We start from the raw sequence: 18,942 nt of genomic DNA, 5'->3' as shown, positions 1-18,942 counted from the left end.
CCCAAATTTCCCTGCCATAGTCAAAAGTGCACGGGTCCCAATGACGTAATGTGGGATGGGTGGGAGGGTGATCCAGTGTTATAAATAGACATCTTGTGTGTCAGTCAGGTTACATTCAATTTGTTTTAAGAGGACAAAATCTAATTTAGGAATAAGCCAACACTTTGGCCGATAAAATGCATCACTGTGAACAAGTTTACACTTATACCTAATAAAAAAAAAAAATGCTATACTAAACATTTTATAATTCAAATACATTGCAGCTTTGGATCTTATAGCAATTTCTCCCAGATGACAATGCTGAAACAATGTTATGGAACAGCCGACTTCCAATAATCATGACAAAATCTGTCCACAAGGTGTCAGTCAAGTCCTATCTACAAGAAGGCCTGTTTGGGCCACAGTTTGACTCCCTTCACTTTCTATTACAAAGAAAAATGGCATCTCAATAATGTCTCTGCATGGTGATACTGAGACTATTTCTGACCTACTGACAAGCACTTCCATCTCTGCAGGGACAGCCAGATCTATTTACTGATGCTCAATCCTCATTTACTATCAATGCAACGTCCTGCTACTTTTCTAAATAATTTTGGTGACTTTAATTTAATGATTATGAACAAAAGCTTCCTCAGCTAATAAATGGATCTTTTGGTTACTTGTTTTGGCAGCTACTGTTTCCAGGTCATGTATGAACTCAGATTTTAGGACAACACATGGGCGGTTTAATCTGTTAAAGGGATCCCTGGGCAACTATTTGATCGTGGTGATTTAATAAAAGGCCACTTTATCTATGAATATGAAGTCTATCATGTGAGCACAAGCCGCTCTAAAAGACAGAGCAATAGTCTTGAACACAGATGAAAAGTCCTTGAAATACCCCCCAAAAAATTTTAATTTAAACTATTTCACAACAACTGGACAACTCCCATCTGTTGATGAAGATAATGTGCTGTGATAGAAAGCTCCAGGACAGTTGATAAAGGAACCATGAGTTGAAATTGTTTTGTCAGCTACTATTTCGATGATCTCATTTTATTTCCTCAGAGATCAAAGAGAAGAAGCTGCATAATATCTGTTCTGGGAATTCAGTGGGCTAAAACAGGAGCAATGATTGATCTCATGTTTGTGTTCATTTAAAGGAGGAGGGACAAATTGGTGAAAATACCTAACTTAATTCAACTGCAAACGCTTCAATAGAAAAGGACACTGAATGATTTAATCTGTATGTTTTATTTATGTTGGTTTCTCCTTTAATTTGTCAGAATATATGTCCGAAATTTTGTCACAGTATATTAAACACAAACAGATTTTGATCAAACTATTATGAACACAATGACAAACAATCTTAAAACCTATTCATTTTACATTAATCTTACATTTTTAGATGTTGTTTTTTGCACTGATGGATGGATGGATGGATGGATGGATGGATGGATGGATGGATGGATGGATGAGATTAATTTGATACAGCAGCTGCAGACAACACAACCACAAAAGATGCCAACCTCAAATGTACACATCTACAAACTAGGAACAAAAAATTATTAAAGAAAGAAATTTGCATTAATAAAGGAACAAAAAACTTAAAAGATATAGTAAAAATACAGTGTTGGAAGTGCAATGTGATTGACAAATATCTTCATATATATAGATATTAACTGGAGTAATAGTTATGTGACTTGTGTTTGGGTCATACACAAAATACAAAACGTATTAATTGAATGTTGAATGTCCATTCACCCTTTATGGCCACATGGACTCTTTGGATGATAATGTTGGCTTTGTTGGTCGGTTCAGCCCTTTGGTCCGACTAAAATAGCTCTACAACTTTCTTTTGCTTGGTTTACCATAAAATGTCCCTCGATCGCTAGCAGCAGGTTGATATTTGCAGTTTTAGGGGAAACGTTTCATTCATCATTGGATAGACTTTCACCAAATGTAGACATTAAGGTTCCTCTCAAGATCAGTTAATGAATACATTTGGTAATCTTAGCTCTCTTCTTCGTGCACCATCATCAGGGCCAAATTTGAATGTGTCCAGTGGTTTGTTTTAAGATCAAATAACCATAAAACTGTAGGCACTCCCATCAGCCTCAGCTGCACTTAGTGCTGAGTGCTAATTAGCAAATGTTCGCATGCTAACTTGCTACTACAAGAGGGAGAATATGGTATGGAGATTATACCTACTTAACATTAGTATGTAAGCATTAAAAGCATGCTAATGTTAGCATCTAAATCGGAGTATCATCCCCTACGACCAGAATGCCTGTATTCATCTTGTTTCAACAGTTTCACAGTATAATCAACTTCACAAGCCCAAAATTACTGTCGCAAACAGTTATATACTTTAATGCATCAATTTCCATAATCCAACTGAATCCTTTGGAGGTAATCTTGCCCTCCAGATTGATTTTGTCCAGCACACCTTTTCCCATTTCAACCAGTCACTGTTTCTCGTGGCCTTTTGTAGCCCAAGAAAAAACAACCATAACCTCCTCGCTACATGACTGTACTCTCAGCGAACTTTCATTAGTGTTGTGTCGTAGTTTAAGTGATTTGATACATACTTGATTCCAAGTAAATGTATTATGATGTAAAAATGTGCACTTATGATACACAATGTGCATGGTGATTATAATTGGTCACGTTACGAGTAGTAAAACTAAAAAAAACTCCCAACATTTTACATTATTTAATGTATATCCTTTCAAAAAGTCTGCAGTGAACATGAATTAATTTGATGCAGCAGAGAGGTGTGCATCTACCAAGAGGTACTGTCGTCACGTGAAGACATCAGAGAACACCGGCTGGATAAGACGGAGACATTTAGTGTTAATGTTTGTCGCACTGGCTGTAACATATTGACTCACACGTGTGAGTCTAACTTTTCTGGTCCAATAATCAGCAGCGTGTCACTTTAAAAGCTAAACTATTATGTGTTGTGTGACGTCAAGAACACTGGCACCACGCTTTACAAGATTTTATCGACCCATTGTGTGTGCGTGCGTGCGTGTGTGTGTGCGTGTGTGTGTGTGTGTGTGTGTGTGTGTGTGTGTGTGTGTGTGTGTGTGTGTGTGTGTGTGTGTGTGTGTGTGTGTGTGTGTGTTCTTGTATGTGTGTTTTTGGAAGCTCAAAAATGTCTCCAAAAAGACAGACAACAAATGTGCATCCATAATATATGAAAAAAAAAAAAAAAAAACATCCTAGCACAAATTGAACAGCCAGTATTGGTCCACCTATCCTCACTTTCAGTCATTTTTTTTTTTAAATTGTGTATTTATTTTGTGCCTTTCATGTAAATGTGTTGTATTGTGTGTGTTTTTTTCTTCTTCCATTTAGCTGACAGTGTCAATCTATATGGGAACAGCAGAGCAGTCATCAACCTACCTGCTCCTGTGTGTTCTGGGTCGACTTCTAAAACTAGTCACGTCCACGTTGAAATGACGGGTTTTGTTTGTTTGGGCAGGAAAGCTCTGTCTATTGTGAGATCTGTATCTCGCTCTCTAGTGTTAGGTCTATTGTGGCGTCGCAAAAGAATGTGTAGGTTGCTTTTGTTGATTTCTGTAGATTGTTTTTATGGCCATTGTGTGCTTAAAACGGTGTGATGTACACTGTGAGGTAGACGCATTTCAATATGGCAGAACATGGGGAAAGCCTTTGTTTTATAGAAGAGGTTCTAGATGGTTTTTTGTTCAAACGTTCAAAATCGGTAGACTCACCACACTGTGTGGGAGTTTTATTATACATTGAGCAAATAGCAAAACACAATGTTCTTTTGATTATTAATGAGGTTTCAGCATGTGTTTTAAACTACTAAATAAATAATAAGTACATTGTGGCAGCAGATGCTGATGATGTAACCAGAATTCTGAGGATGATTTAGTTCCTATTTTTCTGTAAAACACCTTCACAAGTACAAAATACAACCCGTTAAGATATTAGGTATAGTTAAAACAATTAATCAGTAAGTAGAACCACAGGAAATGAAGTGACTTCAAATCCCCAGGTGTTTCTTAAGCAAACATCTTCACCTTCTCTTGTTGTCTTTCTTTGTCATGGAGTATCTTTTGGATTTGATTTCCATCCAGCATTTTTTGTATGTTTTTGTAACATTATTAATCGCCTACAATCGTGTTTGCAGCCTGAGACCCCAGTGTCATATGGTGTGATTGAATAAATGATAAACAATGGGTAAAAATGTTCCCTCGGATGATGAACTTGGGTTTCATTTAAGCTTGCAGGTCACTGAGCGGGTCATTCTGGGACTCGGTGGCCATCTGATGGGCACTTGGGCCACAACCGCCGGGGCACACCGGCCGACCTGAAGGGCTCCTATTACTAAAGGAACTTTAAGCTTCTTTGGCTAACCAGAGGTGTCACTGTTTTGGATGTTGACACTTTTTATTGTGTATCACAGTGGTCCACAGAGAGTCTGGGAAAATCATTGATTTAGACCCTTTGAAGATGAAAGAAGATGTTTCTTGCCTTTAAAGAAAAAAACTTTACTATACAATGGACAGTTGGTGTTTTAGTCAGCTATGAAAAATATCATAATTATTATTGTGGCACACCTCTTTCAGTGATTTTACTTCATAGATTCATAATTTATTTCCAGTAGCCTATACAATAAAACACAGGTGAACTAAAATGCACTTGTGCACAAGTTAGTCCTCATATTTCTACACCTGTCTGACATACTTATAGGCCTGGGCACACGGGCAATTTTTCATATAAAATATATAATTGAGAAATTGTTTCCTTATTATGAAATAAATTCCACAGCTGATAATACAGATTAACATGTTGTGTTCTGTATTGTTTTATATGGTGTCATGTTCCTACAGGAACTGGTGCCTCTGCTGTGATTGGCTGTTGTGCAGAGAAACTGCAGTGTGTGATTACTCTAGTTCTTTACAGCAGGGGAAACCCTACAAGACACAAAGCCCGCCAGCTCTTCTGGAGCTCTTCTACGGCCGATATTGTGCCATTGTGCCCATTTTTCTGGTCCTTTGTATTATATTTACAACAGTCTTTCACATCCTACATTACCCAGATAAACCGAGACGAGGCCCCGCTTTTATTGGCCTGCCTCCACTTTCACTCGCTGCCACCGCCGTCTGGTGGGATCTGCGCACAAAGAGCGCGCAGCCAATCACAGACAGACTCTGATAATTCTCGACCAATGCCCGCGACCCTCTTATTTACATAGAGATGTGACGAGCCAATCGGGAGTCAGCACAGGAGACGATTTTGACCCCTCTACCCAATGGCTGTGGGAGGTATAGAGTTTTGGGGAGTGCATATAATCAACATATTATCGAAGGTGCTTAGATATTGATCCGGTATTTCGAGGTAGTTCAAATTCACCTCTCTTGGCCCTTCGGGTTTGACCATAATTTTTTCCGGGCTTGGTGGAGAATAATTCCCGCGTAAAATGCCGAAGAGAAAGGTGAGTCTCGTCCCCGCCACCCAGCACACTTCACCGTAGTTTTTCAGCTCTTGCATTTGAGGAAAATAGCAGTGCGCGATTTCTGTAGCGACGTCGAGGCAGGTGAGGTGATGCCAAAGTTTGAGGAAGCGTCTTTTCGTCCGCAGCCTTTTCAGATGTATTTAACGCGCCGTCGTTTATTCAGAATACATTTTATCAACAAGATTTTTTCTTTAATACACCATATATCGCCTTGTGTTCATGTCAATGGCCGCTCTTGTGGTCGTTTTATTTGCCACTTCCCTGTCCACAGTGCGCACTGGTGAATGTCAGACGGAGCCGCCGGATGGATGGACGCGTAAGGAGACGTGCGTGATGATAATTCTTCTGGGCGCGTTTCACGCATATATGAGGCTTATTGATTCGGAATCGTGTGTAATGAAACATTGGAAAAAAAAAAAAAAAAAAAAAAGATATGCCACCTCCCTGTCTAATTTTGGCTCTCCAGGGGTGATGAACGGTCGACGTCAAGCCGAATGAACAAACGCATAAACAGATGAAGAGAAAGGAAGAGAGAAAGAGAGGATCAGAGACAATTGCCGCCGTGTTAAAAGAGACCGTGACACTATCTAAACAGCATTGCACGACGAGCTCCAGTGCATTGTACCAGTGCATACATGGAAACTGGCTTTCCGACCACCTAAAAACTGCTATTGTCTGCGCACATTCGCCTTTGAGGACAGAGAATGGGGGGCCACCAGGGGCGGAGGTCGTCCACATGCAAATGATGCGATTGCCAACCTGCGGGCTAAACCAACATTTTTTCTAATTTTTTTTTTTTTTTCACGGTAGGGGTGGACTCCCCCTGTGCACCGTCCTTACCTGCCTGCAGCCGGAATGTACCGTGTTCAATATATGATCAACTAAATGACGCCCCAGTTATTAGTTAATAACCGTGTCTGAATGAATCCACGTGTTTGGTCTTTTATTCTTTGGGGAGCTCAGTTTTTGGCATCAAATCAAGATGCTTCTATTAAAACGGCAAAAGCATCAAGAGAGCATCCAGCATCATCAGATCATTTGAAATTAGAGTCATCTCAAAGCAATTTTAAACATAAAAGATGGAAATTTGGAAGGGGATTTCTATTATGTGAAAGACAAGTTACCAGTGGTTTCTATTATTTTAATGCAAAATTAATAATCCAACAAATTAATAAAATCTTAATGATTAGTCAGTTTATGACCTTTGAAATTCTGAGAGTGCACCACTTCTGTCGAATTCTTCATTTAAGAATAATAGATAGCTAAAACTGTTTATGATAAAATTGTAATCTTTATCTGATAATGAGAAGGCTAATGTCTGCTCTTGCTATTATATCTTAATAAGTATGACTTTATTACATATTGCAGGACTTTGGAACTGTTTTGTGTTACACAAAACGGAGTCAGACTTATAGCTGTAACCAGCAATTATTTCCATCATTAATTTATCATTTGTTAATAAAAATGATTGATATAATAGTTCATAAAATGTAAAAAAAAAAAAAAAAAAGTATATAGTTTCCAAAAGCCTAAACTGGTTCCTTGCGTGACTGTTTTTATTTGACCAGTCCTCAAAAAACCCAAATATTCAGTTTATTGCCAGAAAAGACAAAGTCAACCAGCAAATGATGACAAAAGAGAGTGGTACCTGTCAATGGGAATCATTTTTGCTATAAAAAAAAATGAGATAAAAATGACAAATGATGAATAGATTATCAAAATATTTGCAGGTTAACTGTGTTGATAATTGCTTATTGAGTAATAGTTTCAGCTCTTGTTACAAATGTATCATATCGTCATTAGTTAGTGTGAATTTTGTTGAAGAGGTGAGGCATTCCTCTAAAACAAATTAAGTATTGAAAACAAATTTTCTGTATTTTTCTAAGCTGTTGATCTGTCTGATATGTCTTTGTTATTCACCCCCAGCTTCTTGTATTACTCCACTGGAAGGAGCTGTGGAGTAAACAATAGTGAACCAAATTGAGTTATCACAAGTGAAGAATTACAATGTGTCAATGATAAAAAAGAATGAGAGAACTGAGGTATGAAACAGTTTTTAATCATGGTTGTCATTTTATTTCCTCCAGTCCCCAGAGGGTCCCGAGGGCAAGGAGGCCCCTAAAGTCACAAAACAAGAGGTAAATGTTTTGTGTGTGTGTGTGTGTGTGTGTGTGTGTGTGTGTGTGTGTGTGTGTGTGTGTGTGTGTGTGTGTGTGTGTGTGTGTGTGTGTGTGTGGTGTGTGTTTGTGTGCTGGTGTTTTTTTTACTGTACCGACTGTGTGTGTGTGTGTGTGTGTGTGTGTGTGTGTGTGTGTGTGTGTGTGTGTGTGTGTGTGTGTGTGTGTGTGTGTGTGTGTGTGTGTGTGTGTGTGTGTGTGTGTGAGTGAGAGAACAGGCACATGACAGGTTAATCATTAGGACATTTGTGGCAGTCACCAACTAGATCAGCTCACGATCAGCCCACAAAGGTACAACTGATCTCTCTCTCTCTCTCTCTCTCTCACTCTCACTCTCACTCTCTCTCTCTCACTCTCTCTCTGTCTCTGTCTCTCTCTGTGTCTCTGTCTCTGTCTCCGTCTCTCTCTCTGTCTCTCGTTGATCATCCCTTCCTCCGGTAGCCCACCAGAAGGTCAGAGAGATTGTCAGCGGCGGTAAGTTCCGTTCTCCCCTCCCTGTCTTCACCTCTGTCACTGTCCTCTCTTTCCTCTCCGTGTCTCCCTTCATCCCGCCTCCGTCTCATGGGAGAATGAGTGTCATATTACCACAACTCAGAGTAAAGTCCTCACGCAGTTTATGGATTTGATCAAGGCAATCGGCATTTACAAATTCCATAAACATGCTCCCGGAGGATCGGGTCTGGCTTGGCGTGCATGTCTTTTTCTCTGTTGTCTTTGTCCATTCTCAGTGTGGGTCTGTTGCAACACCTTGTTGATATGTAGAGCTGCATGATTAGCAATGTGCATATTGAATTTATAATGTTCCAACATTCATGAGTTTAAATTATGTTGCCATATCAGTAACAATCAAGCTGTTTTTTTTTCTTAATGAAATGCTAAGATATACTTGAAATGTGCTCAATTTGCATTAATACTAATGATTATTGATGGTAACCGTGACAACATTATCTAGCAAATGTATCATTATTGTGTTTTTTGTGATCGTGCAGCTCTGCCATACAGACCATGCGTTTCTATGTGTGTTGTACTTGGCATGTTGAATTCGCCTGTGCTGAGTCTTTGCATGTCTTTATTTATTTGCATATTCACTTTAAAGGAATCGTTTGACATTTCGGGAAACTTAAATAGTCTCTTTCTTACCAAGAGTTTGATGAGAAGATCAATATCACTCTCATATCTTGTATCTGTAAGCTAGTTATGTAACAGACTGTTAGCTTAGCTTAGGATAGACTGGAAATGGAGGAAACAGCGAGCCGGCCGCTGTTCAAAGATTAAAAGTCCAGACTAGCACCTTAAACACTTCCTAATGAACACCAAACTAGTTTTGGTTTTACGAGCAGTATCGTCTTGTTTTTTTTCTCGGCCAGTTGTCGTTAACTTTTATGGAGCTTTGTTACCTGATTTGAGTATTATCAGACAATTGAATCGGCAGTTATCATAAAACATCTGTCCCAAATCAGGTACACAGGCTTGTAGGGACCGACTGATCCACTGGGTGACCTCTAGTGGCCGTAGTAATCATGACAAGAGCAAAGGAGGAAGTCAGGTGACATAGTATGAAAAGTCTGTGTAAGTAGGTAGGTTGGGAGTGGTTTAATGGATTAAACAGGATTTTCACCGAGGAGACTTTACCTTTTTAAAGTTATGTACGTAAGTTAACACATTTCACATTTTTAGGTGACAAAACATTTTTCCGAAGCCAAACTAAATCGTTTTGGGGCCTAAACGTAACCAAACTGTGACCATCTCAAAACGTTAGCCATGTGTTTGTTATTGCTACCGTGATGACAAAGGTCCAGTTCAGTCAGCAACCTTTGGGGCTGAAAAATGAATCCAACGCAGAGCAAAAACTGCAGTTCTTCAAATGGCCACTTGAGGCTGCCTACAAAAGTTAAAATGTTTAACTTCACAGTAGAAATAAACGTCTACGGCCTGGTACCACAATCGGTTTTGGTCTCGATAGCCAATTCCCCTGTTCATGACGCCTCTATGGGTGGTGAATTTTTATAGAACTCGTTTAAATTGCATCAAGGCTGATAATTATGCATAATTAACGGAAGCGTTGTTTTGATTGACAGGTGGGTGCTGTGACGGTTAACTAGCCGCCTGGCTTCAGCAATTACACATAATTCAGCCCACCTCAGCTTCACCCACGCATCAACTATTGGTCCGTTTTCTAATGAGCTTGGAGGAAGGCTGACACACCCTCGAGTTATAGGAAACCTATGGGACATATCACAGAGGCGACAACCATTATTTATATACAATCTACGGTCCAGCACGGCCGTCATTGGTCCTGTCCAACAGTCGCACGTCGACTGGCCCACATGATGTGTGATGATAACAACATATGCAGTAGACCTGACAACTATCAAACCGGGATGTCTTGTCGTCGCTCCATGAATTCACAGCACTGGCTGTTTCCCGCCAGTTTTCAGTACACGTGTTAAGCTACGCTTAAGCGAGCTGTAGCTTTTCATTTACCCAACAAACACGGCATTGATATATTTATCTCGATCACTGTAAGAAAGAGTGTTTCCCAAAATGTTGAAGTTACCTGCTTTGAATGTGACACTGTTCAGGAAATCTTTGTGTTATGAGTAATTTTTGGGATCATTCCTGATTTGATATTTCCTTCGTAGTTTATGATCTCTTTCAGCAATCAACTTATTTCATACAATTTGACTCTTTTAACAGTTAACCAGTGCTGACAGTGGTGTTTATAGGTTACTATTCAGACTGCATAACTAAAATAGTTTTCCTTAATTTTCGATATATAACTGTAAATGTTAAGCCTCCACCCCTCCCCAGTTCAAGCAGGATTTATGCCTTTTTTTTTTTTGGTCTGATGTGCACTATCAGACAAGAAGAAAAGAGATTTTCGGAGACCGAATCACATGATTGAATTTTATCACAGCAGTGTTCCCGTAGCTTGTGGCTTCAGGGTGATGTTGTCGGCACTTAGCAGCCTGGAAAATATCTGCAGCAAACTTGCCGCTCGCACTGCGTGGCTAGAATTTTTGCTCCATCTGACGTAGTCATTGCACAACAGTCTGAGCTCACTTCACTTTTAAAAGATGCAGATATTTAAATATACTTTGGCCCGTTGGTTAGAAAGTACAGCACCAGCGCTTCATTGTTATTAATATTTACAGTCAGATCCAGTGCAGACATTTCAATTCTTCATGAGCTCTGCATTCATCTTAATGAATTTGCTCAGCAGCTCCTGTGGTTGAAACAATATTATTTTAAACAGTACTGAAACAAATGTAAGTTTGGAGAAGAGGGGGAACTCAAGACAAACTAATATTTCTCCAAATGCGATAAATTATGACTGAGAACGAACTATTCCAACTGTTTTATGTGTACTTTGCAGAAACCTGGTCCACCCAAGCCTGAGGCCAAGCCCAAGAAGGCTATCGTCAAGGTAAAACACACACACACACACACAAATACACACACACAAACACACACACACACACACACACACACACACACACACACACACACACACACACACACACACACACACACACACACACACACACACACACACTCATGAATACACACAAATACACACAGACACACACACACATACATACACACACACACACACACACACACACACACACACACACACACACACACACACACACACACACACAGGCGTTGTCATCATATTTTATTTATAACTACATTCATTTGTAACAGTATGACTCACTTGGTTGCCCTTCATTACTAGTTTATGTGTGTGACCAAAGCTGCTCCATGTGAAACACACAAACTCCTCACATGTAAACATACTTCACATTTAGTGTCCGGTATTTATTTGGAATATTAATGGGTCGATAGCATAGTGTAAACATATAATTTGTGTATCTTTGTGAACAAATTTTGTTAAAAATAGGAAAAACAAAAATAGGATGCAAAAAATAATATGGCGGTACAGAACACTTTTCATGCACAAAAAATGAGTTTACATCGTTGAGTTTATATGCCGTGTATGTTCTTCCTCTCATTTGTTCTGTACAGAAGGTGGTGGACGATAAGGGGGCAAAGGCAAAGAAAGGCGGCGCCAAGGGGAAGAAGGAAGACGGCCCCGCTCAGAATGGAGAGACCAAGACCAATGAGGTACGAGGCGCGGAATATAAAAAATAACAATTTAAATATATATTCAATGAAGAACCGGCAAGAAAATAATCTTTATTCCTTTATTTTGTCCATTTGTGTATAAATATGAATATGTGTATGCATGCACTGCACCTTTACTCTTCCACCACACAACCACTTTCTTACACTTATACTCTACACAACTGCTTTTCACTCACTCACACACACACTCACTCACACTCACACACACACACACACACACACACACACACACACACACACACACACACACACACACACACACACACACACACACACACACATACACATACACACGCACACACACACACAGATCTATGTGTCTCGTCCGTCTGTCAGTGTGTCCTCCATCAGAAGCGTCGCTCCCTCCTTGATGTCAGTGAGAGGGCAGAGTGAGACAGTCAGAGTTAAGGGTATGCTGGAGTGTTTCTAACCCATCTTCACTGTGTGTGTGTGTGTGTGTGTGTGTGTGTGTGTGTGTGTGTGTGTGTGTGTGTGTGTGTGTGTGTGTGTGTGTGTGTGTGTGTGTGTGTGTGTTTGGACACTAACAAATAACTTCTACTCAGTTGTATGTTAATCAGGACAAACATTGACTCTGTGTGCTGTGGAGTGCTGTGTTTATTAGCTTGTTTGGTAGAATGAGAGAGTTGAGAGTGATAAAACTGGAGTGAGAGAGAGAGAGAAGAAGTGAGGACATCTTGCTTGCTGTGTGCGATGAAGTGGGCCAAGGACAACTTTTTACATCAGCAGGAAGGTTTGCTGCCACTCACAGAGATGTGATGTGAAATGTGATTGGCTCACTGCCTTCATAGACAGCTGGCTCCACCGGAGGAACGCACAGGAGACGGTCACCAGTCAGATCACAACAGCCAGATTTGATTCCCTTTACTGAGATCATGTTGACTCCTGTAGATACGAGAGGAAAAGTGGGTTCAACATGCCAGTGGAAGCACAAATGTTGCGGAAATCAGGAGTGAAATACCAAATTAGCTAATCACAGTTTTTGCAACAAGATTTTAGTCTGAAAAGCATCAAGTGATAATCGCTTGAGCTCGCAGCTTGAAGCTCGGCCAAATTCTGGTTTCACCTCACATGAACTCCCGCCTCACCTGAGCTTTGCACTGTAGGTTTCAGATTACAGGCTCAGTTCTACAGACTCAAAGCAGGTGGACACAACTTGCTGGTGTTTATATGTGGATTTTGTTAACTTCAGTCGCAGCCAGGCGAGTTGTATTGTTGTATGTGGTGTTCATGCCAAAATAAGCCAATCATCTCCTGGCTATAGTTTAATATTTATTCAACCACCTGCTGCTTCTGGCTTCATATTTATCAAAACTTAAACCGGTATCAATCTTCTCATTTAAATCTCAGCAAGAAAACCATGAAAAGTGTTAACATGAATCTATTCGTTGAGCTGTTTGGCTTGGTGGAAGCAGTAGTTCTTAGAAAAGTGACAAATGTATTAATCTTGAAATTGCATTTTGGTGATTTTTCATAAATGTGATGAAGCAAGAGTTTTTGGCCAAATCTTATCATTACACAACAGTTGCTTTGGTTTTCTACCTTAAAAAACCTGGTTCTTAGTGTCCCCAGACCACGACGTTATCCATACAACTCAGTGATGTAACATGCTTCTAACAGACTGAACAGGTAAGTTGGTGCTATGTGCAGAATGAATTTGGTCTGCGCCGTATAAATGTACGTAAATAAAAATGTACGTAGTCCCGGGTCTGAAAAGTGAAGCCAACGCTGAAGTGCCTAAAAGTGCAATACCACTGAGGGCCACTAGTGGCTGGCTTCATAAAATATAAAGTTAATACATATTCTCTACAAGTCATTCTGACTCAGACACAGTTCTGGTGACGCTTCTGAAAATAGTTCCTTAATTTATTAGATATTACGCCTTGAAGAGGGGTTTGTTTCAGGGCATGTCTGGTTTGATTGGTCGGGCTCAGTGTCCTTGGTTCTCAGTCAGATCATCAGCGTGTCCAAATATTCTCACTTTTGGCCGCTAAAAAACACGATGTCGTCACCAAAATGAGTTGAGAGGCTTCAAAACAACAACTTCCAAACCGATGGATGGCATCAACGGTGGGTTACCGCTCGGTCTGCGCCCAAAGAGGGCTTACCTGCTGAGACCAAACTAAACCAGATGAAAGTTTGTAGCTGGGATTTCTACACGAGTTAACTTCAGTCCTTGCTGGAACCTACCGGGGTGGTGAATGGCAGTAACACCTGCATCTGTGTTTCCCACGTTTTCTTCCCTCCAGGCAACTGAAGCAGCAGAGGACGCGGCCGAGGAGAAGGCGTAAAGACCCCCGACTCGTCCCCTCTGACTCCATGGCAGCAAAGCATCTTTTTTTACTGACGATTTTTGTACCATGCTGACATTTTTTTTTAGACTTGTGATGGTAGAGACGGACAACCAGCAGCCCCGCCCCGCCCCCTCACACTCCTTTTCACCCCTGTTTTTCGCTTGACTCTCACCCCTCCTCCCTCCTCCATTCTGTATCGCTGTACAGTACGCCTCTTAGAAGCAGGACGGCAGAATGAAGTGGTTTTTATCAGACAGCTGCAGATGTTCTTTGTTTTGCCTGAAGGGGGCCATAAACGTGACTGTTATGATCTTTAAACCAGCTTTGCCTTTTGTTTGTAGTCGTTTCTTCTCCGTAAAAGATGATCATCATTATTGGCTCTCTGCCTGTAATGGGGGGATGCTCCAATCGACCCCCCTGACGGTTTAGGGTGACGGTTTGTGGGCGTGTATCAACAGTTCAGATGCAGAGCTGCGAGAAAACCAGCAGCTCCACAGTCGCCATGGGGAAGATCTGCAGCTTTTTAAAACTCCTAGTTTTTAGACTCACCACCACTGTGTTTTCACATTGCTCCTTTTGTATGTGTGTGCTGGAGTGAATGTGTTTGTGGGTCTCTGTGTTTGACTTTGTTCCCCCCGCCCCCTCTTCCTTTTTCTTCCCCCCCCTCCTGAGCACCTTGTCCTGCAGCAGAGTGACATAGCAATAATGAGTGGTGCTTCTGTTCTAGATGGCTCTATTGGCTTTGGACCCTCTGGGCTTCATCCTGTTGGGAGAATATTTTGAAATAAAAGAAAAAGTTGATGTCACCCGGGAGTTTTTTTTGGTTCGTTTTTGGGTGTCTCTTCACTTACTGGTGAATACAACTATTGTGTAAAACACAGCATGTATGTTCACTCTAGATGGACCACAAGGCCATTTTTTTCACCAGTATACTGTAGCTGGATGTCTTCAGTCTCCATGAGGCTGCACGTGTATGCGTGCAATACGTGTTCGAGAGCTCCTTTTCAATGTGTTCAGGTTTACATGTACTTTTTTATAACCAACACAAAGCCACTACCCTTTGTGTACATGTTTGTGTGTGTGTGTGAGTGAGAGAGAGGGGTCGCCAGGGGCACGTGGCTGTGTTAAATACAACTGCTGTGTCAGGAAGTGAAAGGTCAGCATTTGCCAGAGTGGTTGGGACCTGTGAAACGGTACGGTCTCTCCATTGAGGGACGAGCTGTCACTCACACACACGGACCAATGCATCGTGGTATGGAGTGATGATGTCTGAATACCACACATGAAGACAAATTAAAATGCACCACCAGGAGCCTCAGTCAAGATTATGATACATTTTAATAAGATGCAACAGCAGCAGTGATATGAATTTAAACAAATGCTGCTTCTTGTTTGAAGTAAATCCTCCCAATAGGATGAGTTGACCTTTTAACCCCCACATCATACCACTGATTCCACTGTGAAGCTGTCTGTGTAAGCATGTAAACCTCAGCAGCTACAAGAACCCGGTGACAGTAAAATACAAATGTTTGCATGACTGAAATAATCCACTGAAGCTCCTGGAAAAGCTGCATGGCTACACGAGCACTTTACCTACCGACTGCAGCAAGTACATAAAGACATCCGCATCTTTATGGTCTTCCCTGTGGCTTTTCTGAATGCTGTACACAAAAGGAAGGACTGTTGAATCTGACGTTGTGTCCACACCTTACAGCAGTATAATGAGCTATGCGGTAAAAGGATACGATTTGTCAAAGGGTGTAGATTTAGAAGGTCATAAAGCTGAGAGCGTTCCAACATGCAAGTGATTTAAAAGTTGCAGTCAACAAATGGGTGTAGTTTGGTATCTCCAGGTGGACCGAGTGTTGGTCGAGATAAGCTCACAGCAGGCCTGAGTGGATTTTCTGATGTGGTCACCTCTAATCAGTCAGTTCCTATTCGTGGTAATAAAAACAAAAAACAAAATAAATGGGTAACTGATTATGTTTCTCCTCAGTGCACCTAACCTTTGACTCTATGGCCCCGGCAGAGTGGCACAGGGTGAGGTTGCCTCCTTGTGGCCATGTCAGCCAGCACAATTACATTTAGACCTAAGGGTTCATGACAGCAGCTAAAATGGAGGTGATTGATTGAAGGCCTAAAAACTCCAGCCTGTTTAAAGGACAGTCGATTTGTTATTAGGCCCGATTTTTGTTCCTTTTCTTTAATGAAACAAACTTATTGGTTAACTGCACTTGTTATCAAGAATTAAAGGGAGTAAGACAAATTAAGTTTTGGATGCGGTGCACATTTGGCACAAATGACCTAAAGCTCTATTGGCGCAGGGTCAGTATTCATAAGTGCATGTGGCAAAGCTATAATAGGACTCGTGTTTTCTCCCACAGTAAAGAGTGCACCCACTTGTCTGCCAGAACACTTTTGACACGGAAAAATGGTATGTGGTGGAGCCACTTGTGTCGTCGCACCCTCGGCTGAGTTTCTGACCATCTGCTCAAGTGCCGGTATTAATTGTGTTTGACATTGCCAATATTCACCCATAAGCACTAAACAAAGCAGTGTAAATAACTACAAAAGTTATTTGACACCAAGGACTGAATGCGATTTGGAGGAAAATTTGTCTGTTGCCTTTGCAAAACAGAAACCAGTTCAGACATAATACGATGATAATTTGCAATTGATTAGACACACGTGAACAGTTAAACTGAGTCACTGTTTTTAATGAGTGAAACGGGAAGTAGCGTGTGCAAATTTATATCCCCAAAATGTCTGCATGTCATAGGAAAAGCCATGTTGAATATAACAAAAATACATTCAAGCCAACTTTAATTTGATGTCATTTACATTTTCATAGCTACAAAATCTGTTTAGTGACAATCACTGCAGGGGATTTAAATGATATTTGTGAACAGGAGAAGGCCTTGAAAAGCCTGGAATATAGGCGACAGTATGTTGAGAAAGGATGTATGAAACGTGCAGACTTGTCTCAGATGCACATACATCAGACTATAATTGTGTAAATGTGCTATAAACAGTTAATCAGTGACCAACCTAATAATTACAGATTCATGTTCTTGGATCAAATATAAATTTTTATTTATTTGTTAAAAGATGAAGTGACAGAGATAAGTCAGGGAGAAAAGGGCCCACAGAGAATACTACACCAGGTTTTAACTGAAGAGAAAATGTCATCTTTGGTTCGTCTTAGGTGTGTAAATACCTCTTGCTGTAACAAAACTAAGGAACCAGTCTAACTTAGGAGGTAGATTGGTTTGCAATTGATAATGAAATCTCAAAACAGTTTCAAAAGAATGTAAAACATATGTATTATATTAGTAAGTATAGTAATTACACTAAGCTTTAATTTCTTACTTCAAATACAACATGACACATGGGGTCAGTAAGCGAACACCGGGGGTCATTTTTAGTTGGTTAAATGCTGCTTAATAAAAGCATAATATGCATCCCCTTCATACATAATAGGATATCAATTAAATGACCAAAAAAAATAAATAACCACTAAGTGTTGTTCCTTTTTATTCAGAGCTGTGTGGTGGTCACAGAGGAAGTGTGCTGTCATGTATTTCCTTGATAATCTGCCCTGACGGTCTGTGTTTTTCTGATTTTACATCGGCGTCTCCATTGGCTTTAAAATTGCTGTAACTCCCGGGGTTTCATTCATTAAGCTGCATTCCCCTTCTTCTCCAACCCTTCCCCCATTTTACTGCCTGGCAGTATTTGGAAGAGAAATGGACGACTTCCCCACCAGAGAGAGTGGGTGTGTTAGCGAGACATCTTGTTACACAATAACGACAGAGAAACAACCAGCGAGGCCGACGGGAACACAGAATTAACGCAGCTTTACTTTATTTAATTAAAATAAAATAAAATAAAATAAAAACCTAGCTGGAAATCTCTCTCAAACGCGGGAGCCATATTTCTTTTTTTTTTTTCTTTTTTTAATTTTTTTTTTTTTAACTTCCGCAGCAGCAAATATACAACAATATAAGAGGAGTTACGTTGTGTTAATCCGCTGCAAACTTTAAACTACGGAGGTATAAGCCTGTAATGAATAAAACGTGATAAATGTCGTCTAGCTACAAACTAGCAGCAGTTCTGCAGCAGTGTGTCCTCTCCTTCAGCAGGCTGCCATTTCTACCTCCCCTCCTCAGCGGCGTGCGCGTGAGACAGAGCGTTTGTATCCTTCCGCAGAGGGCTTGCGCTTTTTCCTTTGAGGGGGAGGGGGATTTAAACAAACCGTCTCCACGACAGACGAACCGCCGCTGAAATCCCCCCCGAGCGGCAGTCGGTACATGCACATGTTTGTGGTTCGTTTTTAGCTTCAAGAAGGCGCCCGCTGTTTCGCTGGAGGGCAAACCTTTACAAGAGCGCACTAATTGTCGTTTGGGCGGAGGACTACTCGACGCAGCCGGGACTCAGTGCGAGCGGAGCTGAATGGAGGCAGCCTCTTCCTGGTGGATAAACAGTGACAGCTACAGGGCAGCCACCGAGACCCAGCACACAGGCTCTGGCGCTGCCCTGGCAAACAACACCAAAATGGCTTCAGACAGTACACACATCGCGCAGTTGACTTCTGGTGAGTAAAGGAGATCGGAAAATGTGTCATGGTTGTTTTAATAGCCCCCCAATTTTCCTCGGTGCCCTCTTCTAACGCAGCTCCCGTCCTCTTCTCCCCCTCCGACCATACCAGAACTGTACTTCCTAATAGCCCGATTTCTTGAAGCTGGACCGTGTCAAAACGCAGCCGAGGTTGGTGTTTTCGCATTTTAGGATAATTTATAAGATGTCCGAAATTGTCACGAGGTGTAAT

The 18,942-nt window shown here is 41.0% G+C and overlaps 2 protein-coding genes across 5 annotated transcripts in view; both read left to right on the top strand.

Annotated features, from left to right (window-relative positions):
- Nucleotides 1–5,264: 5,264 nt before the first annotated feature.
- On the top strand, nucleotides 5,265–14,920 carry hmgn3 (high mobility group nucleosomal binding domain 3). Of its 3 annotated transcripts, XM_069714207.1 has the most exons (7): nucleotides 5,271–5,452; nucleotides 7,561–7,611; nucleotides 8,092–8,124; nucleotides 11,027–11,077; nucleotides 11,683–11,781; nucleotides 12,113–12,212; nucleotides 14,070–14,920. In XM_069714207.1, exons 1-7 carry the CDS (start codon nucleotides 5,438–5,440, stop codon nucleotides 14,075–14,077), a joined length of 357 nt encoding a protein of 118 aa, XP_069570308.1. In that variant the 5' UTR covers nucleotides 5,271–5,437; the 3' UTR covers nucleotides 14,078–14,920. The 3 variants fall into 3 exon arrangements, with proteins under 3 accessions (XP_069570309.1, XP_069570308.1, XP_069570310.1); XM_069714208.1 differs by lacking the exon at nucleotides 8,092–8,124 and having other exon boundaries at nucleotides 5,265–5,452; XM_069714209.1 differs by lacking the exon at nucleotides 12,113–12,212 and having other exon boundaries at nucleotides 5,279–5,452.
- A 3,441-nt stretch (nucleotides 14,921–18,361) lies between these two features.
- phip (pleckstrin homology domain interacting protein) overlaps nucleotides 18,362–18,942 on the top strand; it is a 38,928-nt gene continuing 38,347 nt past the window's right edge. For both annotated transcript variants that reach the window (XM_069714190.1, XM_069714189.1), the window contains exons 1-2: nucleotides 18,362–18,708; nucleotides 18,823–18,881. In XM_069714190.1, the coding sequence (XP_069570291.1) occupies nucleotides 18,567–18,708; nucleotides 18,823–18,881 (201 nt within the window). In that variant the 5' untranslated portion in view covers nucleotides 18,362–18,566. The remainder of the gene's footprint in view (nucleotides 18,709–18,822; nucleotides 18,882–18,942) is intronic.

Source organism: Brachyistius frenatus, unplaced genomic scaffold (assembly GCF_029030835.1).
Source record: "Brachyistius frenatus isolate BFR_SWC_R1_liver_20210118 unplaced genomic scaffold, ASM2903083v1 Contig_128, whole genome shotgun sequence".
Taxonomy (NCBI): domain Eukaryota; kingdom Metazoa; phylum Chordata; class Actinopteri; family Embiotocidae; genus Brachyistius; species Brachyistius frenatus.
The sequence above is the reverse complement of the archived record's forward strand: the minus strand, read 5'-3'. Positions and strand labels throughout refer to the sequence as shown.

Excerpts from the sequence above, each read along its gene's own strand:
- hmgn3 (XM_069714207.1), top strand. Across the intron at positions 8,125-11,026 it reads CAGAGAGATTGTCAGCGGCG|AAACCTGGTCCACCCAAGCC; the intron begins GTAAGTTCCGTT and ends TGTACTTTGCAG. Across the intron at positions 11,782-12,112 it reads GAGAGACCAAGACCAATGAG|ATCTATGTGTCTCGTCCGTC; the intron begins GTACGAGGCGCG and ends ACACACACACAG.